Source organism: Molothrus ater, chromosome 17 (genome assembly GCF_012460135.2).
Source record: "Molothrus ater isolate BHLD 08-10-18 breed brown headed cowbird chromosome 17, BPBGC_Mater_1.1, whole genome shotgun sequence".
Lineage (NCBI taxonomy): Eukaryota > Metazoa > Chordata > Aves > Passeriformes > Icteridae > Molothrus > Molothrus ater.
This window is the reverse complement of record NC_050494.2, coordinates 12,072,276-12,098,342: the sequence shown is the minus strand read 5'-3', so window position 1 is coordinate 12,098,342 and position 26,067 is coordinate 12,072,276. Positions and strand designations below refer to the sequence as shown.

The 26,067-nt window shown below is 39.9% G+C and overlaps 2 protein-coding genes across 3 annotated transcripts in view; one reads left to right on the top strand and one right to left on the bottom strand.

Moving 5' to 3' along the window:
- The window catches only part of LOC118694627 (serine/threonine-protein phosphatase 4 regulatory subunit 1-like), a 20,981-nt gene extending 12,941 nt beyond the window's left edge, over positions 1-8,040 (bottom strand). Inside the window, exons 1-7 of one of the 2 annotated variants that reach the window (XM_036395795.2) lie at positions 7,806-8,040; positions 7,666-7,710; positions 3,731-3,863; positions 3,301-3,407; positions 2,559-2,701; positions 1,904-2,050; positions 214-321 (exon numbers count right to left, since the gene is read on the bottom strand). In XM_036395795.2, the coding sequence (XP_036251688.1) occupies positions 214-321; positions 1,904-2,050; positions 2,559-2,701; positions 3,301-3,407; positions 3,731-3,863; positions 7,666-7,710; positions 7,806-7,812 (690 nt within the window). In that variant the 5' untranslated portion in view covers positions 7,813-8,040. The remainder of the gene's footprint in view (positions 1-213; positions 322-1,903; positions 2,051-2,558; positions 2,702-3,300; positions 3,408-3,730; positions 3,864-7,665; positions 7,711-7,805) is intronic. The other variant, XM_036395796.2, reaches the window with a different exon arrangement.
- Positions 7,901-26,067, top strand: RAB22A (RAB22A, member RAS oncogene family). Its single transcript, XM_036395797.1, has 7 exons — positions 7,901-8,184; positions 10,014-10,093; positions 12,225-12,306; positions 16,281-16,352; positions 16,483-16,589; positions 18,414-18,523; positions 19,869-26,067. The coding sequence occupies exons 1-7, from the start codon at positions 8,149-8,151 to the stop codon at positions 19,964-19,966; spliced, it is 585 nt and encodes a 194-aa protein (XP_036251690.1). The 5' UTR covers positions 7,901-8,148; the 3' UTR covers positions 19,967-26,067.

Here is a 26,067-nt window from a genome sequence, read left to right as displayed (position 1 = left end):
AGTTCAACTACTGGACCCAATCTACTGGCCAAAGCCTATTATCTGTTCCTTTACTGAACCACAGAAACTAAGAACCATGTCAATAAATCAAAATCTCTCTTCCAGATGCTTTGAAAGTCCATCAGCTAGAGTTATGACTAAACTATGTGGGAGAGCATTTGAACAGCAGTACAAACTCATTGCCAGGTGCTGTAGGGCTGGGCACACACCAACCTTTCGGACTTGAAACAATTTCCCATCGCTGCACAGTTCACAGAATCGAGGAAGCAGCATGTGCTCAACTGTTGTTCTGCTCAACATAGAAGCCATTTTACAGATTATCTGAAAACCAGGAAAGGAATATGAGTAAGGAGAAGAAAATTATAAAGCTTTTAAGCACAGCTAAATATTCCTCCTAAAAATTACCTCAGTGAGCAAGACAGTGATTACAATCAAATACATGAAACTGCTACAGATTATTTGTATTTCCATACACCTGTTTTATGTAAAGCACAAACACAGCTTTACTTTAAATCATTCTATGCCAGAACATAACACTTCTGCATTTAACTCCTTGTCTTTTATCTGGTTAAATAGACTTTTTATTAATAGATTTGTTTTCAAGGTGTTTGCAATGTGGCCAACACTGGCATTTTGTATGGGGAAGACAAAAGTTCCATTGCACTAAGGATCTTATAAAAACCACACTCTTGAAGCATATTAGAAATATCCCAAGCTTCAGCATGCAAGTAAGAGACTGGTCTTTAACAGCTCAGATACTTAAAAACATGCACAGTCCCAGCTGTAGGCTCAGATACCACAATAAAATAGAAGTTTGCCATACAGTAGGACACAAAAATGGGAGTGCCAGAAAAATGAGTTATTTATGTGAGCCCCTGCACACTTTACAGGAATGATGCCCAGGAATTTTAGGAGTTAAGAGTGTATAATTAGAGGAAGTTTGCACCATGCTCGTTAATTCAGCTTTCTCTGAGGAACCATCAGTTTCCTCTACCAACACAAACCACGTTTCTGCTGTGAAAATCATGTGCTTTGGGTTGGGTGTTTCCTTTCAGCTCCCACTTTCTGGGAGAAGTTGCTGTAATTCTTGTATTTGCAAAGGGAGAAAGCAAGGGGCTCTGATGCACCAGGGGTTTAATGCTTACACAAACATCATCAGATTACAGTCCTCATCTTTCTGGTTTTATTTTTCAAAAAATATTGAAGCTTTCTACCTTCACAAAAAATGAGCTTTATTCCTTTCTAGAATAAATGCTTGCCTTTGTAATAGAATGTTCAACAACTAAGGAACAGACCATTCAAGGACTTTCCTACAAATTTTCAAACTCCTAAAAGGCATCTGGTGCTCAGATGTCATCCTGGAAAATTGCCTAAGCAATTCCCAACTCCCAAACAAGGAAGAGGAAAATCTAGCTGGTAAAATATTTTACAGGTCAAGTGTCAGATATCCATGCTGAAATGTAATTACACACCAGCACTTTTCTGTGGAGTCAACTGATTTCTTGAAAGTCACCAGGCAATGTTTCTTTCAGAACACTTCAGAACAGAGATCAGGTCACATTTCTACAACATTACTGTGAAACCTGGTAAAGCAAATGTAAAGAACATTCTCGGGAATTTAACAATCCTAACAAGAATTTTAAAAAAGGCTGCCAAGGACCAATTGTATTTTAAAGCTATTCAGCTACTATTTTGACATCATTTAGCATCCTGAAGCATAAAGATGGTCTCTTTAAATCTGATATTTTCAAAAATTCAGAATAAAATTTAAAGACTTGTTTTGTTAAAGTAAAAATACAAATATCTTACTGAATAAACACAAAGTTTAATGGCTTTATTCAATGTCAGCACTATTCCTGGACCTCATCTTAATCACCATTATAAATTAATGTTATCAACTTACATTGACAGCTTCCACCTTGTACTCATCATCACTGTCAGGAGCAGAGAGGTCCAGCAGAATTGGACACACCTTATTTTCAATGTCACTCTGAGCCACGAGATCTTGTTCCAGCAGTATCAGCAGTGCTTCCTGGCCTGCCTTTCTGACCTATAAACAAACACACAAAAGCAGTCTGTCACTATAAAAACAACATTTACACATACAAGAACCACAAAAGCCTCTATCCTTTGAATGGATACAAAAAAAAACAAACCCAGAAAAAAGTCTTAGTTTATTACCATAAGGAATTAGTAACAAATACTAAAGTTTAATACAATCATTAGATGACATTTCATCACATTCTGAAAATAAGATAAAAGATGAAGTAGAAGACAGAGTTTTCAAGTCATGACTCCTGTAACAGATTCTGTCCATGTCCTGTCAGACAAACCCTGAAGTCTCCCATTATCTATCTGCTAAGGGAAGTAGTAAAAAACAAAAAAAAATTATCAGACCTCCCTAGCAGAATGTACTGAAACCAATAAACACAGAGCACTACATAAAAGCCAGATATCAACCAACGTGGAACTTCCTCTTATCTCTTTCTCATGCCTTAAATCCACTGAACCACACAGAATTTTCCAAAGATTCAACTCCTCTTGTCTGTTTTTCCTACCTGATTGTTAACATCTGTGAGGTACCTCACCACTATGGGCATAAGGTATTCAAAAAATGCTGTTGGGAATTTTGGTCGACTTTCTTGTAGAAAGATGGCAATAGGAGGAATCTGTTCCATCAGCTCTGTGCGAACAGTTGGCTCTGGAAATAAAAGTCAGATTACATTGGTAAATATGAAATGAAGATCAGGTACCTTAAAAAAAAGGTAGCATTTTTCTTCATGTTTTCACAACAGAGGAAAATTAAAATAACCAAAACTTAGAAATAGCATCATGGAGATTGCCTGTTCTTATGGGAAAGCTGAATAAAACAGAGTAGCCTTACATACATCATCACAGTTCAGAGACTTGGGATCAGTTCCCAAATCAATCCAATAAAATGAGATCACAAGCTGGAAAATCAGTCACCATGAATGTATGCACAAGAACTATTAAAACACAAAACTGCTCTGTGCCACTTCAACCAGATACAACAAATCAAATTTAACTAATTTCTTGAAAAATGTTTCTTCAGGCCCCACACTAAGAATAGGCCTTTCATTTAACATTTCCATAAAAAATATTTCAAAACCAAGAGATAAAAAGGAATCTGTTTCCACTGACAGATCTTCCTGCTAGATGATTCAGCTTCCTTAGTTCATTCATTGTCTTCTCAAAATGGGAAGTCAGCATTTCCTATGTTGCAATTTACGTAAAATAACTGACACAAATTAAAAAACAAACAAAAGCAAACTTTCAAACCTGCATCTTCAGAGAGCCTGACCACTATTTCCATTACAGTCAGAAAGTCTTCTTCATTGTTACTGAAATCTCGAAAGACATCCAGAAGACCCCTGGCAATAATTTGCCTGTGGAGTGAACAGAACAATTGCCTTAAAACCCAGCCAGTGACACTTAGATGGGATGCAAGGGGAACTTATCAAATGTAAATGGCACCATAAAACAGATCAAGCTGTTCTCTGAACATTCCAATACCAACAAAATGAAGATGGAATCAAGAGATCTTATTTGATAATCAAGACTGAAAATCTCTTTTCATGGAAGCGTTTTACAAGTTATTCAAATAGAAATAACATCAGGCAAGTATTTGGGAGAATAATGAAAGACACAGCAAGATCTAAACATGCACAGTGCACTCCGGTGCCACCAAGTGTGCCTGCTGTGCCCTTACCTGTTAAATACATTATCACTGAAGGCATACTTCTCTAGACGAGCCAGTGGAGTTAAGTTATCCTGGCCAGGAATATCCAAGAATGCTGTTATCCTCATGCTATCACAGTCTGGTCCATAATCTTCAAAGCCAACTTGAAAGACATAAAAAGTAACCAAAAAAAAAAAAAAAAAAAAAATTCAAGAGTCAGCAAGAGATGTTACAATGTAAACTACAAGAAACCAGTAACTATTTCTTTAAATGAAAAGTAATTGCACATCACTGCAAACAGCTTACAAGATGATCTTAAATGTATCTAATGAATTTGAGTACAACACTTGCACACAGACTTGTAAACTCAAGCTTTAAAGTTGAACTGTCAAAATCCTTGGCTTTAAACAAGCTTTACTTTGCCCTTTCAGTGGAGGATCCACATGCATTGAGTTAAGAGGGCTCAGCTGACAATTGCACATCACAAACTTTGGGAAAAAACTTCAACTTCACAGCACTTGTGAAGGTGCTGGGAGCTCCCTGCTGCACCTACTAACTATGGGCTTTTTTCTGTGTAAACCCACTCTTCTCTCACTTGATATGTTAAAAATCCTTCTGTTCCAAGCCTCAGTTTTTTCCCAACATTTCCTACGTAAAACTCTGCTTTCCAATTATTCAGCAAAAGTCAAAAGACACTCAGAAATACAACTCAGTAAAAGAGGAAGTCATCTGAACATACTTGGAGAAAAATGCTATATCTGGGTCTTCAGGGGAAAAAAAGCAGATTGGTTTAAGGTCTCCAAGGACGCCAGGTGAGTTAAAATACTACAGAAGTTCCAAATTCTGCTTTTCTCGCAGACAACACGCTCAACAAATTCAACAGATCTCAAACAAACAGAACTGTGGGATTAGATTGAACATTGACATTTCCAATGTGCACACAGATACTACAAGTGAACCCACAGCCACACAATAGGAAACAGATGCTAATTATTCCCAGCTTTTTAAAATGATGACATATTGCACTGACACTCTTCTTTCCCCTCCAGTGGTCATTATTATTTCTCATGCCTGCTCCTAACAGAAGGGTCTGTCTGGTTCAAAACATTTTTCTGCACAAGTGTAAACAATCTGCAGAGCCCAGACCTGTCTGGGATAAATCTGCTTTGGGACTTCCCCCCAGTCAAGGCATCTGAAGAGGGAAGATCCAGATTTGCTGCTTCAGAAGAAACTTGCTGTGTCCCTGACAGCTCAGGGGAAGTTCCACAGCGTCTGCAGCGCTGCAGATTTCCCTTCTGAGGTTGCAGCAAACTCTGACTACCCTTGTGTCTATGCAATTATGTGTATATATTGGAAATTCACACAGGCCAGACACTCAGTAGCTGACTTCTGAGGTTAGGCACCTGTTACACAAAGAAAGACTGATCAGAATCAATATACTTGTCATTAGCTTTGCCTAGTTCCCACCTGTGCCTAATTAGAAACACTTTAACAATTAAAGCTATTAGTTCACTTCAAATAGTGCAGAATTCCTACCAATTCAAACAACAATGAAATAAATCCCAGTTCTAACTTTGACTACAATACCACACCTGGGACTAATGTTGTAAACATCATGTACACGTTTAATTTTACTGCATGGAGCAGCTCCATTATTCATTTAAAGTACTTAAGCACACACCAGTGCCTCCAAGAGCAGAGAGAAAACAGAGCACCACTACTTATGCCCAGGATTGAGAGTTAAATACCTGACATTTTTTCCATACACTCTCACTACACATAAGTAAGGAATAATCATGGCAGAATCCATTTTGTCTGCTCTCAAGAATTTTAGTTTTCTTTTTCCATAAAATAGGACACAATGGATACCCCCAGGTTTCAGAATACACCAAATAAAGCAAATCCCAAATACTGAACTAGTATTTGTTATCTAATCTTCCTTCACAGGTACATCTATTATTCAGTATTTTTCCCTCTAACTAGATCAAAAAAGTGAGCTTGAAATCTGTTCACCTATAAACAGAAATAAATGTGACAGTATTCACAGCTGAACTTGAGTTCACTGTGCTTAAATGCTGCTCAGAGGTGTGAGAAACTCAGGGTCACAGGACCTAGTGGAGCAATTCAATGTCACCCCCCAGTGTCACTATTCAGATTTCACAGCACAAACCAGTAAATACCAGCACCCAGCACAATGGTTTAATCAGCTCAAGAAGGTAATTTTCCCTCCTGGTGCTTGTAGAAGGAAAAAGAAATTATTTAAATACTTTCTTATTAATTACACAAAGGGCATAAATAAGCTAATTCTTTCTTCCAGATGACCCATTACCTTATGAAAAGCAACTTTTAAGCTGCACTTGAATTTAGCTAGATTTTACTACAGCTTTTTCTGACATTCAGAATAAGTCCCTAGACTTCCTGTTTCAACACAATTGATCTTAAGTGTTCATGACACTATCGCACCTATTTACTTAAGCAAGTAAGAATCCAGTTCCAGTGATTTATTTCACTGAGGCTTTCCTGAAACACATCCTGAACTCTTTGCTAGCCAAGTCTCTGGACAACATTATCTTAGTCATGGGACACCTGAACTCTGCTACAACAGAGAGCTCTTAATTCCATAATTCTAAAGGCAATGTCAGATTAATTAACATAATCAAAGAATATTTTTAAATAATTCCATTTTCATAAATCTCTGAAAGGTACATTTATTTCCATGCTCATCCTGGAATGGATAACTTCTTTTATGAATTACCACTTATGGCAAAACTCTCTTTATCTGGATATTTTTGTTCACTCGAGTTTTGCCTTACAAGCATCAAGCTTCTTAATCAACTTGGCAAAAAAAACTGTGACAGTCTAAACAGTACAGCCAAGGAGTGAACACTAATGGACAACAAACACTCCCAGCGATGGTCCAAGGCCAAAACCCATAAGAAAACGACCTTTGAGTTTGCTTTTATTTCTACTTCTCACACTTTACACACTGCTGCCTACTAGGGAAAAGCAGAAACCTCAAAGACTGAGAGCAACAACCAAGAGAACTCCACAGAACCAGCTCCTCCCACAGAGGCAACATCCCTGCACACCTTCCAAACGAAAGACTTCAGATCCCAGTTGTATTCCAACATTTCCCCTGGTGTTCCTGAAGACCACCTTTCTCCTAAATCAGCTTCTCATGCTCAGCTGGGAAGGTGGGTGGGATGGGGCCACCTATTTCACATTTCCAAGCAGTATCAAACAATAAAAGTCTTGCGAGAAACAAAGTTTCACACAAGAAACAAATACAACATCTTTCTTTTTTAATAGAAAAGTCAATCCAAAGCATCAAGGAAGCCACCCCACAGACAGAGCTGCTTTCTAAGGCAACAGAAGTTCGTATCACTGTCAAAGCTTTATCTCCTGAAGTCCCAGCGCTTACCAGGCTGGTTCACGTCTGACAGGTGTCCAGCTCTTCTGGAACACAGCCCTGGACTACACGGGTGTGTGATGGAGCCGTTCCCTGCTGCGGGACCGGGGCTCGGTACCCAACCCAAACCCAGCAGTTTGTGCGATCCAACCGGAGCACACACGGAGATCTTCCCTTCATCCCGAGCTGCAGGAGCAGCAGAAGACGCGTCCTCACAGCCCCTACAGCTTTGGAAAGTCTCATTGCTGAGCTGAGCAATCCCTGGGCTAAGTGTCCTAATTCCCACTGACAACAGGAGCGGGGCTGATCCCCTCGTCCCTCCGTGCGCCTTTCCCAGGCTGCTGGAGCTGCTGTTTACACCGAGCCCAGCGGGCACTGGAACCAGCGGGGATGGTCCCAACACCCCGGGACCCTTCACCTGCCAGAACTGCCACAAAATCCTCCCCTCGCCCTCACCGGGGTGAAAATGCGGAGAGGGAAAGAGGGCGACAGGAGGACCCCGGGGTGGGAGCGCGGGCCTGAACAGGGAGCGGAAAAATAAAAAACAGTTACTCACAATCATCTAAGTCATCCTGCAAATCCACAAAATACAAAGGGATCCCTACAAACAAAAAACAGAAGAGAGATACCAGGGGGTTGGTTTCGGAGGGACGGCGGCAGCCCCGGCTGAGCCGCCCGCCCGCCGGCCCCACTTACCGGCCATCTTGGAATGGACATGGGCGAGGAGGAGGAGCGGGAGGGCACAGGGAGGAGCCGCGGGTGCTTCCTGTCACCGGGTCAGCCCCGAAACGCCACCGGGTGAAGGAGCAGCGGCTGCCGGGGGTCGAGTGGTCCCTCAGCGCCCAAGGGGGACAACAGCGAGCGGGGGGCGCGGGCGGGGACTCCGGCGGCCGCCCAAGATGGCGGCGCGTCCGCGCAGCCTGAGGAGGAGCGCGGTGTGCGGGTAACCGGGGCGGGCGGGGGGCGGCCGCCGCGGGGACGGCGATGATCGTGCTGGGCCGCGTCTCAGGCGCTCGCTGAAGACGCTGCCTGCCCGGCCATGGCTCTGAGGGAGCTGAAAGTTTGCCTTCTGGGGGTAAGTGCTGGGCGGCGGGAGGGAGGGTAGGAGCGGAATGAGGGGCTGGCTGGAGAAGCTCAGTGGTGGCGGGGAGCCTCTTGTCAGAGCTCGGGAAGCCTCTGGTGATGGCGGAGAGCCTCTGTCAGGGGCTGGAGAGGCTCTGTGGCGATGGCGGAAAGCTTCTCTCAGAGCCTGGAGAGCCTCTGCCAGAGCCCAGAGAGGCGCCGAGCGCGGGGAGCTCTCCCCGGGCGCTGCCGGGCCCTCGCCCCGTCCCTCTGAGGGGACCGGGCGGACGCGCCTTCCCTCCGCGAGGGAGGTGTCTGCCACGGGTCAATATCGCTCCTTTTCTACCCTGTTCTCCTTTTTAAAAAAATAAGAGAGGAAGCATGACTATCCAATGCCTTTGTCCCTCTTCCTCCCAGGCCCTTTCGGGCTTGGAGTCCACAGAATAAATAGAAGCACCTGAAATCAAACTGGTGGGAGAGAGGGAGGGGCCTGAACTTATATTGTAGGAACATATGCGGGAAGGTCTTGCAGGTGGTGGAAGGAGGAGACGCGAAGTGAAGCAGAAGTTTAAAATTTTGTAAGGGTATGAAGCTGCTTTTTGGCGTGGTTTGTTTGGAGAGCCCCACGGTGAACAGGTGGAGGTGTCACTACCAGCATTGAAACCCTCTGTTCAGAGTTGTTTTCTGCTTTAAATGGCCACCTTGCCCTTCAAAGGGGAAGATTATGTGTTTGTGTGCCCTTCGTGTTGTGAAGGTATTTGGGGTAACTACTGTTTGCGTTCACCTGTCCTGAGAAACCTTTTGCTACAGAAGAAAAGGGGAATAAGCACCCAGGAAATCTTGTCCTTCAATTCCCTGAGCCAGGAGCCATATCTGTGTTTCTCTTTTTAAGATTTGCTCTGATTAATGAGACTGCAAACTGTGTAAAATACAGAGCTATGATAATGTGTTTTTTCTCAAGAGGAAAATAGCTTGGCAAGATGAATACAATTGTACGTAGTGTACCCAAATTACTGCAATATTCAGGAGGTTTGGGAAAAAAAAAAGCATGAATGATGTAAAACTTCATTTTCAGTGAAGCAATTCCTCAGGGGTTTATTTCTTAAAGTTTTAATGACTCAGGAAATGCAAAGCAAAAAGTTTGTCTTCACACATCTTAAATAAAATACAATTTCAAATGTCCAGCTTCTACTGAGAAGCACTTTACCACTAAAAGTTTAATTTCACTTCTAAATGTGACTTCTCTATATCTTTTGCTTTTTAACCGTGGAGTCGATGGTGCAAAGATATACAAAGAATTTTCATGGTTTGTTTCCTCTTTCACCATTTTTAGCACGTAGAGTTGCATTAGTAACGTGTTTCAGGTGCGTCACAGAAGAAATTTCAAGTCTTTCATTAAGCAGGGTGGGACAGCATTAGTCAGAGGTTGAATGCATGTGTCACACTTGTATAATTTCATGTACTCCACTGGTCCTCTATCCTTGTACGCTGTACTCAGTTGCTGTATGTTTTACCAAGAGTGGTGTTTTCCCACTGCTGTTCCATTGGAAGATGTGCATAGCTTTGTAAAAAAGCCCAAAGTTTGAGTTACAGTAAGTGTGAATGCAGATTTTTGTGGTCCTTCAAAAAAAATCTTAACAATTTTGTTTAGAGGACTGTAACTTGTAACAGACCTTTCATTTTCTACTAAATTAATGTAATACCTGAAGTGTTTCACAACTTCTCTGAGATTCTCTGCAGGAATATGTTATTCACTGCAGTTTACTGAAGGATTTGAGGACAAAAGAATCATCTGTCTATAGTAATTAATACTGCTTTCAACTGTTTCTGTTCTTTTCTTAGGACACTGGCGTGGGCAAATCAAGTATTGTGTGGAGATTTGTTGAAGATAGCTTTGATCCCAACATCAACCCAACAATAGGGTAAGAAACTAAATGAAGTAAATGTGATTGATGCAAGAATAAAATGAAATTACCTGAATAGATCACTTGGGAGTTCTTCGTGTGTGGCAGCTGAGTGTGGTAATAAACATAACTGCAGCCTTAATTAAGCTTGTGAGCTACCTCAGGACACATAGGAGGAGTGCTCTCAGCACTCCTGCAGCTTCCATTTTCATGTGTAAGGTCTGGACCCATTTTTGTATTGTTAATCTAAGCTAACAATGAATAAATTACACTACAGATGCTTCTTTTAAAGGGACAGCATGCTTTTCTTGTGCACAACCCTTACATTTCAAATTCTAATTATTATGCAACTCCACGGTTTCTAATTCATTTTTTTAAAGACTCAAGTACTGTAAGTCTCCTAGGTTTTTGAGGGTGGTTAACATACTAATTCAGGTAGGTCTCACCATTAATTAGTTAAAATGTTACACATTTGTATGCAATGCACACACAAATCTAACTGATGAAACTGTTTTTGCAGTAAGTCTCATAGGTAAGGGGGATATTTGAAATTTGAGCCTCAGAGTAGCAACATTATTGATCTCAAATCTTTGAATGGATGGAAGGAAGAGCAAGCATCAGGAATTCTTGGAGTGGTTGGATCTTTTTCTTTCTTTAGCTGTCTTTTTTTGTTGTTGTTTTTTTGCTTAGCAAGTGTCTTTTGGGCTGCTTTGATCAGAATCAATTTTGGCTTATGGAACTTTGCTTGTTGCCAAGAGGTGTTTGGGAGTGTCAGTACAGCTTCCTGTCTCAGGTGTGGTGTCCCACAGGCTCTGCTACAGCTTCTACCAAAAAAGATCCTGCTGATAAAGATCAGCTGTGTCTCATCCTGTCCTTCTGAAAAATTTGGGTCTCTGTGATCTCTCTCTTTTCCCTTACACCCCCCCTTTTTTTTGAGTGTAAATACTGACATTGAACTGCAAAATGTTCTGTACAAGCATGCTTTTGTTTATGTTTCTCTGTTAACAGAGGTTTATTAACAGAACTGAGAGCATTATAGCTGCTTGAAGTGACAGACTGAAAATCTATCTTTTACCAGCCTTAACAAAATCATTCACTGCTCTGAAGACTGGTTATTTTGGTAGTTTGCTACATAAATGAATCAAAACTTGCCCAAATGCTGGGATTATGTGAAGCTCCAACAAGATACACAGTCCAAAAACTTAAAGTAAATTAACTTTTTTTATGCCTTGCTTTTAATTCCCAATTGAGAATTGTAGGTGGAGAGGACAAAGTAAGGACTAGAACAGCTTTGAGCGTCTTGCAAAACTAAAGCTGAGAATGCTTCAACTTTATTCTCTGGGTCTTTGAGTTCATGAGATACAATCTTGTTTCCTGTCCTGTTTTCATTCCTCTTAGAATCAGCTGAGCAATCGCACTTTGTTGTTGTCAATGGTCATTGCTCAATTTCTGACACGGGCAGCTGCAGAAGCCTTGCCAGAATTCTGCAGCTTTTCTCCCCTCAGGATGCTGAGGGCAGATTTAACCAGCATACACTTCCAGGTGCTGCAGAATATTCATTAGAGCATCAAAAAGGAATATCAAACAAGTTATAGTGTCTACTTGGCTGGGAAAAGCAGCTGGAAAATTTAATAACAAAAGAGACGTTATTCCTACTAAAAGTCATCAAGGATAACTCCAGTTTGGAGGGTTTTGTTCAGCCAATTGTCAGAGGATTTTGAGAAGCATTTAGCCTCTTGTCAGGTACCACTGGGGATGGTTTAGTTGTGATGTGAATTACAGAAACACAACTTTTCACTTCAAATTGACTGTACAGGGATGCTTTGGTTTATAGAACCAGTAAGATAAATTCAGTGAGAATCTATGATTTAGGAAACTGTTTCCATATTGACCAGAAAATTCAGATTTGATGCATAATTTGCAGCAGTCTTAAAGGAAGTGAAAGTCTCTGCTGTGCTTTACAAGAATATCCTATCACTTTGGTTTTCTTCACTCATTGCAGAAATACATCAGCTAATTAATGGTGTTGAAATGCAATTAGGCTCACTTTTAGTGGAATGTGAACCTTCTTGAAAGCTCATGGTGGTAATGAGTGTTCTAAGGATGTTTTTATATTCTCAAAATGCATGAACTCTGTGGTTTTTTTCAGAGCCTCATTTATGACCAAGACTGTACAGTATCAAAATGAGCTGCATAAATTCCTGATTTGGGATACAGCTGGACAGGAGCGGGTGAGTAAAGTCAGCATCTGTGGGGAAAGTTTGGGCCAGAGCTTGGGTTGTTTCCAACTCTGCCCCTGGAAGTCACAAAGTGATCTGGTTTTACAAACATGTATTACAACACTTGTTTCTGTGCAGATTCCTATCAAGATGTGGGTGCTGTAGATATGTTTTTATTTCTCATTGTCATGATTTAAGTGTAAAGGTAAGGAAGATTACCTAAGAGGAGTTTATGGAGCAATAGTCTGGGTTTAGATTCACTGAAAGGGAATGGTCTTTCCACAGAAGACAAGGCTGGTGTGGGGGGAAGCCAGCAGCTCTCTCTAGCACCATTTCTAGCTGAGTTTTAAACCTTCAACTGCAATATTTGCAGTCAGTGCATCAACACAAGAATCAAAGTGAGATAAATTACCATGTTTCATAGTACAAGTAAGGCCTTGATTCTGGAAAAATACACAACTGCTGACACATTCTGTTAGCTTCACTGTTAGGGTTGTAAATGTGAGCAGGATGTAGAGTTAGGTTTTCCAGAGCAGTTTCAAGCAGTGTTACAGGTGATAACTACTCTTTTATTCTTCTGTAAAGTTTTAGTAATCAAATCTGATGGTGTTAGAAGCTGTGTCGAATCTCTTTTGAAATTTGAATTTTAATTTGGTAGTTTGGGGTTTTGATCTCTGCAGCATTCATAGTTCTGAGGAAAGGCAACAAAAGCTTTGAAGAAAATGACTAATCAAATGAAATCCCAACTAATTAATTTGCATGATTTTCACTTGGAGCTAAGAGGAAGACTTTTCCAGGGAGCTTGCTTGCTTATGGATTACTAGTAAGAGTGGTAGAAATTACAGTAGCTGCATTAACAGTGCTTTTTCTTGCTTTGGCTGCAAGTGAACTACTGGCAGCTGTGAATTACTCAAGATGAGTTGATTTAGGATGTGAGGTAACTGTGATAAAGGTTGGCTTATAACTTCAGGATAACAATTGGCAAATACAGCTGTACTGCTTTTTAGGATTGGCTTGAGAAACAACCCAAACAAAAAAACAAACAAACCAACAAAACAACCCTCCCAATAATAACAAACAAAACAAACACTTTGTAAAGCCTCAGTCATCCCTATCCACAGGGACTTGACCTTTTGGAATCCTGGTGGAACTGAGCTGCCAGCCTTCTGGCTTGATAACAGCCTAGGAAGTAACTCCAGTGTATTTGTATTGTGATTTAGTGCTGTCAATTTTGAATGACAATTTTTTATTTCCTTCCAACAGCACCATATAAAGCAAAGTGAAGTTGTCAGGGATGTTTCCCAGGAATATGTCCAATAGTATCTGTGTTATCAAAAATATCCTGAGCCCTTCCAGTGCCAGCAGTCAGTCAGCATTTGCTAAAATAGTTTGTCTTAAGTGAACATCATAGCCCATTCTGGAATGTTATTGCTGCAAAGTGATATTCTGAGAGGTAGAGTATGAATTTTTAGAGGTTGGTTCTCTTAAATGAAAAGCTTTATAAACGTGCCTGCCGCTATTTGGCAGGAAGCATCCATTACGTTTTAGCATTCCATCCTGTTCACTTGAACTGTGCAAGCAATGGGAGGACCCTGTAATTTGCCTTCAGCACATCTAATCTGAGGAAGCATCTCTGTACATGGCCAGCATGTTCCTGGTCTATTTTTGGACTCTCAGTGATACCTCTTTAATTCTCTTCCATACAAGTTGCTTGATATCTTTATTGAATCAAAAAAGGAAAGGTGTCTTTACAGGACTCTGAGCAGGAGCTGTGATACCTGTGAAGTTTATATTCCATATCTGAGAGAAGTCAGAGCAGGAGCTGTGATTCCTGTGAAGTTTATATTCCATATCTGAGAGAAGTCACTTGAGACTCCAGTATAACCAAGGAAGTCAGTGAGATGTGAGCAGGGATGTTTACTCTGAAATGATTCAGTATCTTCACAAAGGTTCCTTTCTCCAGAGCAGGACAGCACTGTCACTGCTGTCACAAATGGGCTGTACACCTGCCTGGCCCTGAAATCTGTAGCACAGTTTTCTGGTCATACAACATATCTGCCAATGAATTATGGAAGGGATTCCCTCTGTGGAATAGATCTGGAATACTAAAAATGTCCACACCATTCTTGGAACTGAAATGTCTCTGCTGAGCTGTGGAATGCATGGAATTCACAGTCCTGGCTCCTTGAGGAGTGTTTGCTGTTTCCCATTTCAAAAGCCCAGCTGCAAATAGTGCTGCACTGCACTGGGCACCCCCTTGCTCTCAGTGGCTTTGGGGTGGCTGGACAGCCTTGTTCCAGAGCTGGAAATGTGCACCAAGTCATTCACACACCTCATTTGCACACATACCTTATTTCTTCTGCACTGAGTTCAGTTGATAGGAGGTGACTTACAGTAATTAGGATTTTTGCCTTCTTACCTAACAGTTTTGAGTTTCCCTGCATAGTTACATTATGCATAATTACATTAATTCTCTCAAAACACAAATTGGAGGCTGGGGGGCAAGCTGAAGTCTTTGGAAAAATTGCAAAAGGAAAATCCAGTGTTTCTGGTAACATCTGTTTTGTTAATATATTTTATCTGCTGACTGCTCTTAGGTGGAAAAAAGTATCTAAGTGTTAGCAGACAGGAAATGAGAGTAATACAAAATCAGCAAGTGAAAGTTGGTTTGTTCCCAATGTAAATAGTGAATAATCAAAAAGCCAGGTTGCAACCAGTCCAAGTGGTGGTTTACCAAATATGTTTCCCTTTATATTTTAGTACTTAGAAGGAAGAGAGGGATTATGTCCCAATGTGAACTGAATGTCTGCCCATGTTTCCCTTTCCCACTATTAAATATTTTTATATTCTGAACTTTGCATTCAAAATCCTATTTTCAAAACAGAATTTGAGAGCCAAATGTAAATGGTCTGGAATTCTGCTTTATAGCAAGATTTTTATGATTTATTATATTGCTCTCAGTTGAACTGTACTAAGCAAAAGGAAATTGGTATTTTATTAGAAATGAATGAGCCTTTATGAAAAACTGTATCCAATTCATTATTTTTACCCTGAGTAATAAGATGCACAAAAGCTCTAAATCATAATGCTTACATGAAACCAATACATGCAGTTTACTCTGCACTTTGAAGGAGAGTTCTGGTTGCTAGATCAGTTGTCTTGGCTTTTTTAAAGTTGGCAGAATATCCCATTGTTCTTAAGAATGCTTCATGGAGATTTTTGATGCAACTTGATTGTTTATCACTTTTTTTTAGCACTGGATTCATAAGGTTTTGTCCACTCAAAAGTACAGCCCTACAAAGCAAACAGACCTGCTGTAGATTTAATTCTGAAAATCACAAGAAAGCAGCCTTTTATCTGGTGTGTTCCTTAAAGCTCTATTTGCAACAGGGCAGATAGTTTTGTGGGCTTTTGCCGTTTTTTCTTTTAAACGTGCTTCTAAATTTGAGGGAAAAACTGAAGCAAAATCTCTAAAGCCATAAGTTAGATTCTGAAGAAATCAACATTTCTAGCATTTAAGACTGGTAATTGATCCATGGGGCTAGAAGTTGACAGCAGCTTCTGAACATTTCAGATCAAAATTAATATATGCTAGGTTTCTTAACATTTTTGTCTTAGTCAAAGTTGACCTTGCTTCTCCCTGCATTTTTGTCCTTGTTTGGTGTTTAAAGTCGAGCACATGCATGTTTGTGTAGACAGTCTGTTAAGGGAGAGGTTCTAATCTAGGCAAAATAAGATCAAGTTTGCCTTCCTGCTGTTTGCAGTAGGTGCTGCTGCTGAGCCCACACGATTTATTGCCTGTCCTCAGGAGAACAATGCCTTCCTGGGAGATCGTGCGTTCTACTGCACAGACTGCTTGTGACTGTAAAGGAAAGTTTTCCACTGCTGTCATCTTGGTTTTCCCTTTTTTCAGTAGTAGTGCTAATGGTGGTGAGGCTCTGGAGGTCACAGGAAGATCAGGTTTATATTTGCTGTCTTTTTTCCAGTTCCGTGCTTTAGCCCCGATGTATTACCGAGGGTCAGCAGCAGCCATTATAGTGTATGACATCACAAAAGAGGTAAGAAACCTGATCTTGACCCAGCATTACAATTTCTGGGTTTTTGATTTGTGTCATGGGCCAGTTCTGACTCTTAATTTCTTAATTCCTTCCGCCTTCTTTTTTTCTTTTTTTTTTTTCCCCACATTAGGAAACTTTCTCAACGTTAAAGAACTGGGTTAAAGAGCTTCGCCAGCATGGACCTCCCAACATTGTTGTAGCTATTGCAGGAAATAAGTGTGACCTTAATGATGTCAGGTAAATAACTGCTGTCAGTTTTGAGGGTTTTCCTTAAGCCCTAGCATTAAATATTTTAATATTTTAGAGCAGCTGAAAGGTATAGAACAATTTCAGCTGTTCTGCTGTAGTGTTGTAGTTTCACAAGGGATTTGAGCTGTTTCTGCTCTCAGAGGACATGGGGTTTGAGCTGCTTGTGCTGTCAGAAGATGTGGTTAGTCTGCCCTTGGATGGTCTCACCCACTTCCTCCCCTGTGCTGGTGTGAGTACATGTGTGATTGGGCAGTAAATTGGGCTGTAAAATAGATCTAGATTAAAACTAACCCTTAAAAAAAAAAAAGAAAGCTGATCCAAGTATATTTATCTTTCTCACACCATGAACACTTGCTGGCATAATGGAGTGAGGATAGCAGAGTTAGGAATGAGCAGTTTACAGGGAGACAGGATTACCTTTTCTGGTGGCAGTGCCAAGTTACACAAACCTAAACTGCCTGTGAAGCTATAGTGTAATAGAAGCTGTTTACCTCACTTTACAAGAAGTGCCCCTGTCAGTCTGTAGCACCTCATTTTGTTAGGAAAAACACCAAGCCTGTTGGAAAGCATTGTGTAGGTTTTTCTAACTTGCTTGTTCAGGTGCCTTCCTTCCCTGCTTAAATATTGGGGTGGAATTGGCTGTGGCCAAAATAGTTGCAGGGAGCGGGAAAAGCTCTTGAGAAACTTTATGAAGAGCCAAACTTTCAGGAAGGCATGTACTAAAAACAAAAGAAGGCCTTTTTTATTGATGTCCTGGTTAAATAAGCCAAAATTCAGAAGGAAGGTGTGTGTAAACTTCTTGGGTTTAGGTTTTGCTGGAAAAGGCACCACAGCTGGTGTCTCAAAGGAGACAGCTGGTTATATGTTTAAAGAACCACTGCAAAGGTTGCTCTGAGTATGGTTTTACAAATTGTTAATACCTAGAAGTTATCTAGTGAGCTCTAATAACTTTCATTAGAAGTAGCATGTCTTTTGAAGGAAATAGAGTGTAAAATTCTTTAAAACAGAATTCACATCTCACATGCTCAGCTGGCATCATAGGTGTAAACATTGCTCCTCAAGCTAATGAGGAAGCTTCCTTGTACTTTAGTCAGAGGCAATATTTGAGTCAATGCTCAAAGTCCATGCTCTTGATATCCTAAAGTCCCTCATTACTGAAAGTAGCCTGTGTGTTGTAGAAATTGTACATGAAGTGATACAATGTAAAGTCCAGAGTTCCTTACAGCTACTGGGGTTTGTATTTTTCATTTTGTTTCAGGAAATATACAAAATCCTCAACTTGCCTACTTTGGGGTGCAGAATAACTTGTACACCTGTGTGCTCAGTATAAAAATATTCCTTTTTTATAGCTACATATTCATGCAAAGTAAATGCTGTGCTGATGATTTGTGCAGTGTTGGGAGATTCTTTGGTTTGGTAAACAGTCATAAGAAATGCACAGCATGATTGGAAATAATGCTTTAGGATCTTCTTAGGACATATGAAGCTGGTGGGGTGAATATCACAGCAGAAGGATTGATTGCAGGCCTAAGCTTAGAGCACTCCAGACAAAATCACTGCAGTGTTGTCAGATGGATGAAGGCCTTGGGTAGTTCATGACTGTGCTCATGCTTCAAGGCAGGGAGACAGCACAGAGTAAAGAATGAGCATCAGCTTCAGCATGAAGGGAGCACTGTGATGCTAAACAGGTAAAATATTCATTATAGGAGACACTTAAAAACTTTATCTGTCCCTTAAGGTTTTGAGTAATGGGGTTCTTTTGCATTCATGAATTTCTCTTTGGTTTTTTTGTTGTTTTTTTTTTTTCCCCAGAGAAGTCATGGAAAAAGATGCTAAAGACTATGCAGATTCCATTCATGCAATATTTGTAGAGACAAGTGCGAAAAATGCAATAAACATTAATGAACTCTTTATAGAAATTAGTAAGTATTTAAAATGTTTAATTAGTAAGTATTTAAACTACTTTCTTCTGCAAAAAACTTGAGTAGAAATTTGATTTCTATATTACTTTTTGTGCTGTTCGGGTGAAAATTTACGGACTTTATACTAAAGTCGTTACAATCTGACATGGCTACAAACTGCAAAATGAGCTGCATGAATTTCTGGTCACCAAATGACCTCTAAATATTCCTTCTAGAGGTTTTCAGCATACTGTGATGCTGCTGGATAAATAGCAGGCTGGGTACTCCTGTCAGAAGTCAGTGTCCTCTTACCATGTCTGTTATTGAATGTTCCAATTAGTACTTCCAAGGTTATGGAGGAGGAAGGAAATGGCATGAGGATGATCCAGACTTTATATATCTGAGAAAAGGAATTAAGTTCTCATTCTTAGTGCTTGTACTTAGGCTAAAAAAATGTGTTTTTAAAAATATAAAAATTCATAAATGCCAGACTACTGCATGGGGAATAGCAACTACTGTATGTAAATTTTCCTCAAGTATGTTTGTAGTACCTTGGGGGTTTTTTATATTAAATTGCAAATCTTTTCTGTCCCATTTGTGGTGAGGACAACAATGATACTTTTTATAAGTGTGAATAAAAAGACAGTATTCCATAGTGAATTCTATGCAATACTGTTTGGAGGATATGTATCAAGTAGCAGCACCAATGTTCAGGTGTGTCAGCCTGTTTGTGAAAACTACAGAAACATCAGACTTCAGAAAAAAAAGAGGGTCTATAGAAGCAGCTGAATATATTGAAGCTGATGTAAAAACTATGTGCTGTAGATTAGCCTCTGATTTATTGACTTAATAGTTGCTCTCTAAAATTGATCTTGAATAAATTATGGGGGAGAAAAAATCATAAATCCTCCTCAGAAGAGAATGCTCAACCAGGAACAGTCCATTTTAAAGACTGATGAGATGAGTAAAGCAGCTCTCTCTACAAGCACTCCTTTGTTAAGCCTGATGCAGGTAATCTGTGGAAATCCAGGTCAAGATGGTTGTTCTCAAGCTATTCCAGATGGTATTGCATCCTGCAAAGTATTCTCCAAGTGCTTTTACAGCTTAGCTGTACAGGTCTAGATGAATCTGAAGTGTAACTGCTGCTAAATTGACTTCAAACTGCCTCTGCTGTCCTTTTGTGCAGCCATCCCTCTTAGAGACGTAACACAGAGAGTTGCTGCCATCCTGCTGGGCAGGAATGTCATCCCTGGTGACCTACAGCTAACTGAAGGCACACTTTTGTATACAGAGCATACACCAGATGCTTAGAACCAGTTTCAAGTCTAACATTTCCTATATATTTCTTTTTCCTGCCTCCTCGTAGGTCGCAGAATTCCATCCACTGACACCAACCCCGCCTCCAGTGGGAAGGGCTTCAAGCTTCGACGCCAGCCATCGGTGACAAAGCGCAGCTGCTGTTGACTGACCCCTTAGAAAGTCAAACTTTATATACAGTAGGTGGTCTTGGAAGTTAATAGTTCCTGTTGGGTTTATATATCAGTCTTAGATCTTTATCTGCTGGTGTTCAAACACCCGAGGTCCCCAAGAAGGGACCGGCTCCTCGGACGCCTGCGCGCGCAGAAAAGACTGCAGCGGTCAGGGCAGCCTGCTGGCTTCCACGGCGTGCAGTGTCCCCTGCCTGCAAAGGGATCCTCATCACTTCTTTGGCCTTGCTTGATTGGAAGGTGACTACGTGGATGGTAGAACTGAAATGTTTTCGTAGTTTTGTAAACAAGGTTTTGGGAGGTTTTTTGTAAAAAGGGAAATGAGCACTTTTGTGGGAGATTGGGTTAGGAGGAGTCTGGAAGTTAGATGTCATTTCTTCCTTTTCTTCAGTGAGCCTTATTTTAAATTTTGCTGTAGCTACTCCAAAGTATGATGGGACAGTTGATGTGAGATGGCTACAGAATAAGCAACTGAAGACAAATAGTAGGCAAATCAGTCCATCCAGTCCCCAAATCCCATTTGCACTTTTTATTTAAGGATGATCTGCACTGGGGGTGGGGACACAAGCAACAGATCTTAAACCACAGACAATCTTCTTTTTCATGCTGACTGTAATCACTTTAAGGCAAACTGGTATGCTTATAGGCATCTTTTTGTTGTTACGAGTTTTTTTAATATTAAGGTATTGGTTAAAGAAAATTACTCACAGGTCTGACTAAATGAAGTGGTTACTGACTAAAAAGAGATGCTGTAAACAGATGCTGCCAGTGGTTCTGATAAGACCTACAAGGTTTTGGGGAAAGCTTTTAATTGCTTGGCATGTGTAAAATGTTCATATTATATTTATGAGACCAGTGTTTAAAGTGTTATAAATTATGTAAAAACAGTAAAAAATAATAGAGTCTTCTACACTCCTTCCATTCCACACCTAGGGATAAACTCTTGAGGAATCTCCATCAGGGGTTTTTTTCCTGCATTTTAGGTATTGTCACTGTGAGTTCATCCAGAGGCAGATGAAATTCTTTCTCTTTCAATGACATTTGAAAGGGCCAATAAAATATCCTGGTGGGGCAGCACAAGGCCTGTCTGTTGAACAAACTTTCATCTGGGGTGCACCCAGTCTTTCCTATTTTAGGCACAAAAATACACATAGGAAGTAACCTTAAGACATGTGGTAATGTAGATCATTACCTCTTGCTTCCTGGGGTTTTTCATCTGTGATGGTTTTTAGCAAATCAGTGTTTAGCTTATTCTGTATGGGTTTTAGTAGGCTTTCAATTAAACTATAGGTTGACCATACCTGTTTGTGCTATTTTATTTATTTTTACTTTTTGTTTCTTACCAGCACTAGTGAGAAACTTTTATACTTTTGAAGAAAAAGAGCTTAATAGACTTGAGTATATACTAAAATATGCTGGTTAGCTTTAGTATCCAACTGAGCTCATGATGATGCTTATTCTTTTTTTTTAATCTGGTTTTCTATCATCTCAAGTATTTTCTCTGAAGGAAATGTAGGAAAATTTGTAAGAAATTTAAGGACTTGTACTTCAGATTCATTTGTGTTTTACTGAAAATTCTTGGAGAGCTGGAGCAGAACAGGCAAACTGGTACATTGAGGTTTTTGGGCAGGTCAGTGAATTTAGTGATATTTGGTGACTACATTTTTGTCATGCCTTTTCCTTACCCTGCCCACATTGCCAATTCTGCCTTCTTTGCCATAGTCCCACAGGCTCCATGCTTCCAGAGAGCCCAAGAAATCCAACTCCATGGGTGTGCACCCTACTCTTTCTGCAGTTCTGATCTTGAATTGCAGCAGGTGAAGTGTAACAGCCAGTGTTCCAGATTGTCCAAACTGCCTGCCCTGGAGTGAGGCTGCTTCTTAATATTTGCCTGTTTAAAAAGACAGACAGTTGATGTAAGTTCCTCTGAGTCCACATAAGTGTTTATTGATCACTGGCCCTGCTGAATGCTGGAATGCAATCTTCCCTGCATGAGAGGCACATGCTCATTGTTTCATTTTTGGTAGAGAAAAGTGGTTTCTTTTGTATTAATAATTTGTTAGGTCAGCTGCTTTGATCTTGCACTAGGCTTGCTGGAATTGATTATATTTTCTCCTAGCATAGCTTCTCTATTTGGAGATGCATTGGTATTGGAGTGTTTGGAGTGCAGATTATCAACCATTCCAGCTAAATTTTTAATAGCTTTTTTCCTGGTAAGAAGCTGTTCAAAAAGCTCAGGATTAAAGTTTTATTCCACCATGTCTTTCTGTCTAATGAGTGGAGCTCATCAGAGACTCAACTTTCAGATACTGTCAAAGGGAATTACACAATCTCAGAATGGTGCAGGTTGAAAGGGACCACAGTGAATAATCTGGTTCAACCTCCCTGCTCAGGCAGGGTCATTCCAGAGCACATTGCACAGATTAATTTCTGCAGAACATGTTTGAAATGGCAAAGTGTCATGTATGTAAAAATGTAATGAGGTGTATGTTATATCATTGATCAGAGCATTTTTAGCTGAAAAAATATGACTAGTGCAACTTCTAAACACCACCAGTTCTTTCTCATGAAAGTTATAGAATTGAACAAAAATTAAATTTGATAAATATTTCATTCTTAAGCTTTGGAGTAACTTGAATGTGCTCTGCAGATTTTGGAAGGTATCTTCATCTGACCCTCTCTTGAAACAGTCACTTAGCTGACTTGCCAGGTTCTCAATCTGTGCTGCAGGTAGTTTTGTAGGATATTTTATATACATGCTGAAAACTGGTATGTCAAGTACCCAACTAGGTGAAATTTGGAAGCTGACATTTAGTAATCATACTACTGAAAATTGTTACAGGTGCTTTGAAAAGTTCTAAGACAATTCTAACAACTTTTGCTGTTACTGTGAAGGTAAAGACTTTATTTTAGGTCCAACAAATCACTGCACTCCAGATCCCTGCTGACATCAGTGAGACCCTTCCTTTAAGTGCTGCAGGATCAGAGAGTTAATGGTTTAGAGGATGTTTTATGCAGACTGGAGTCTTTGATGTGTTGCTTTACATTTAATGCTACCAGCCTGCTCAAGAAGGATTATTTACTTGCTTGGGAAGAGGGTAAGAGGAGAGGAGACAAGACCTACTTATTGATTTGGAAGTCTAATCCCTCAACCTGGTTGAGGGAGAGCTACAATCTTGGTTAGAGCTTCATTTTAATTATCAAAAAGTAATTCACGGTGAAAATCTTGAATGGTTTAAAAGTTGGCCTCAGCAAGATTTTTTTTCTTACACTGTTAAGGTTAAATTATTCCTTCACATTAGTGTTTAGTTCCAGTAGAACACATTACTAGTTGGAAAAGGAAGCTTTAGCAGTGATGTTTGAATTACTTGCTTGTGAAACAGTCTTTAGTGTGTGTTAAGGATGGTGTAGGCTATTTGTGGTGAGCTGTGTCAGCAATCTGCACAGGACTGGATGATTTACAGGACAGAAGCTGTCAGAGCAGTGGAGCTGCTCACTCTGCAGTGAACCTCACTCAGCAGCAATAGCCACAGACAAACAGGGCAAAATCATCTCCAGAACAAGGAGAACCTGCATAATTCACTGGCCTCAACTTCTACACTGCCTGCTCATTTTGTAAAAAGGCTTCATGTATCTCTCCTGAATACTTACAGCCTCTAAAAATGGCTTTTTGATTCATAGTTGAGAGAAAAGGACAAACTTTCTTAACTTTTCTAGCAGGAAGTCATTGTACAGCCGCCTGAGATGGTTTGTACATCACAAGTCAGTTACTCAAAGCAGAAGAACTGTATACTTGGAATTAAGTCTCTAAAAATCTGCAAAAAACTCCCTAAGAAAACTGTTGGTGTTTGATGTTCAGATCCCATCTCTGGTAATAGATCACAGCCTAGTGATGATAGGTCACAGAAGATTTACAGAACTATGATGATGGTGTGAATTACCAATGTAAGATGGAAGTACAGATTCTAGTATTAAAATAGTCATGTTAGCTTTCCTTTGAGTCATTTGGCTCCAGCTTGTCAAAAGGAATATGCTTGAAAATACATATTTTTCTATCATACAAAAATTCAGGTGCCAAAACATCATTCCCTAAAATTATTTTAGGCCTTCTGACACTAATGTTTGTTTCTGAAAAATCCCTTCTGATATTCTGGACGTCTCAAAAGTCTGAGTGCAAATCACTTCTTGCTCAGCTACTGTCAAAAATGTACAACTTGGAAAAAATTGAACAAGAATGACCAGACTTTATCCCTAAAGTGTCACAGATACAAATCTTTCAAGGATATAAGACTATGCTGAAATCCAAAAATACTGATGAGCTTAGCCTTTGACTTGTCAAAATGTTCTTAGGGTCAGCTTTTTCCTCCTTCCCCCCTCCATTTCCTCCCACCCCACCCAACCCTGAATTTTTAACATAGTGTTGTCAGAGTGTACATGCCATAAAGAGCTATTCAGAAATACTTAGAAAAGTTCTAATGGCTGAGAGTTACTTGGTGCTCCCTATTTTACATGAAGAATCAAGGCAGTAGGATGAGTTTTCTCACTGTTGAATTAAGACTTCTAAGAAGAAACAATTTTACTGTTCCTGTTACATCAACCCGCAATTTGATGTTCCTAAATTTTTGCTTAAACACTAAGTATAAATTTTATTTAAGGAGCTAATTACTTTTGTAAAGATTTTCTTTTAAGAAGGTTGGGATTTGCTTTGCTTGGCTTCTGTTGATGTTTTCACATAAGTATTGTTGAACAAACCAACTTTTTCAAATGTTGAAGGACACAGACCACTCTTCTGTCATGCTCTTCATCACTGTGGGTGTGATACTCCATCCAGTTGTTGCACTTGAATATTCTGTAATTCTGACACCTTGATAGATTCACTGCTACTATCTTGCCTCACTTTTACTCATGTTACAGTATGTATTTCCTATTAAATCCATTATGTTTTCTTGGCAATTTGTTCTTTGTTTCCTTATGGGATTTAGACAAGGATAGGTGGTGAGTGTCTCTTTTGCCACAAAGTTCTAGAAGTATCTGTCACAGCAGCAAATATTTGTAAGCAAAAGGGTAATTCATTAGCACAGCCTCATGAAACTGTCACAGCAGCTGAGACCTGTGCCATGACTGTATTTTACCACATAATGAAGGCTCAAAGCACATTTACTTGGAGGAGCAACTTATTGTAAGCCTCTGGTCCACTCTTCTGTATTTTAACTTTCTTTCTTGTACTTCCTCTTTCTGAAATTGTGTATCCAACACTGACACTGTGATGGTGAGCTAATTGATTAAGGCACAGAAATGGATTGCATTTCTGTAGCTAAGATGCTTAAGACTTCTGGTAATCTTCCCACTTGTACCCCCCACACTGAGGACAATGAAGAAAAAGAGGTTTTTTCTGAGTGAGAAATTGCATTTGAGTGTTCAGGACACAAAACCTGATATGCATAGAGCTCTTGCAGTATAGTAAATGTTTGCCTGTAAAATGTGTAAAGGTTAACCTTTGTGTCAGCAATTCCTGTCACTCATAACAACATTCTGCCTTTTCATTCTAGGGTGGGTTAACCTGTTCCAAGGGTTGAAAGGTCTGTGCCTTCTTACTCTATTGTCTCTTACTAAAACCAACTTAAGCCGCTCAAAGTTACAGAGCATTTGCAGCACTGTAAACTGCACAAATTCCCACCCATTGCTTCACTGCATGAAGTGTAGTCAGATTACTAGTGATGAAATATTGTAGTGATGAATTCCCAAGCTTATGAATGTTTTGAGACTTTTTTTAGTCTTCTCTTGGGCTGGTCCTGAGAGCGTGTACAGGTTTGTCTGTATTGTTGGTTTGTAGATGCTAATGAGGAAAACCAGGCTTTTGTTCTCTCCTTTTTGTTTGAGTCCTTACACTCCCATATAGTGCATAGAATGCAAATAAAGAAATGTTGATTTGACATAATGTAAACAGCCTTTTCAGCCTAAGCATTCATAATAAACTTTTATAGTGTAATAACATGCTAAATCACTACCAGTCTGATGTATTGTGCAAAAAAAAAAAAAGGTGTAAACATTTTATTAATAAAATGCTTTGTTTATAAA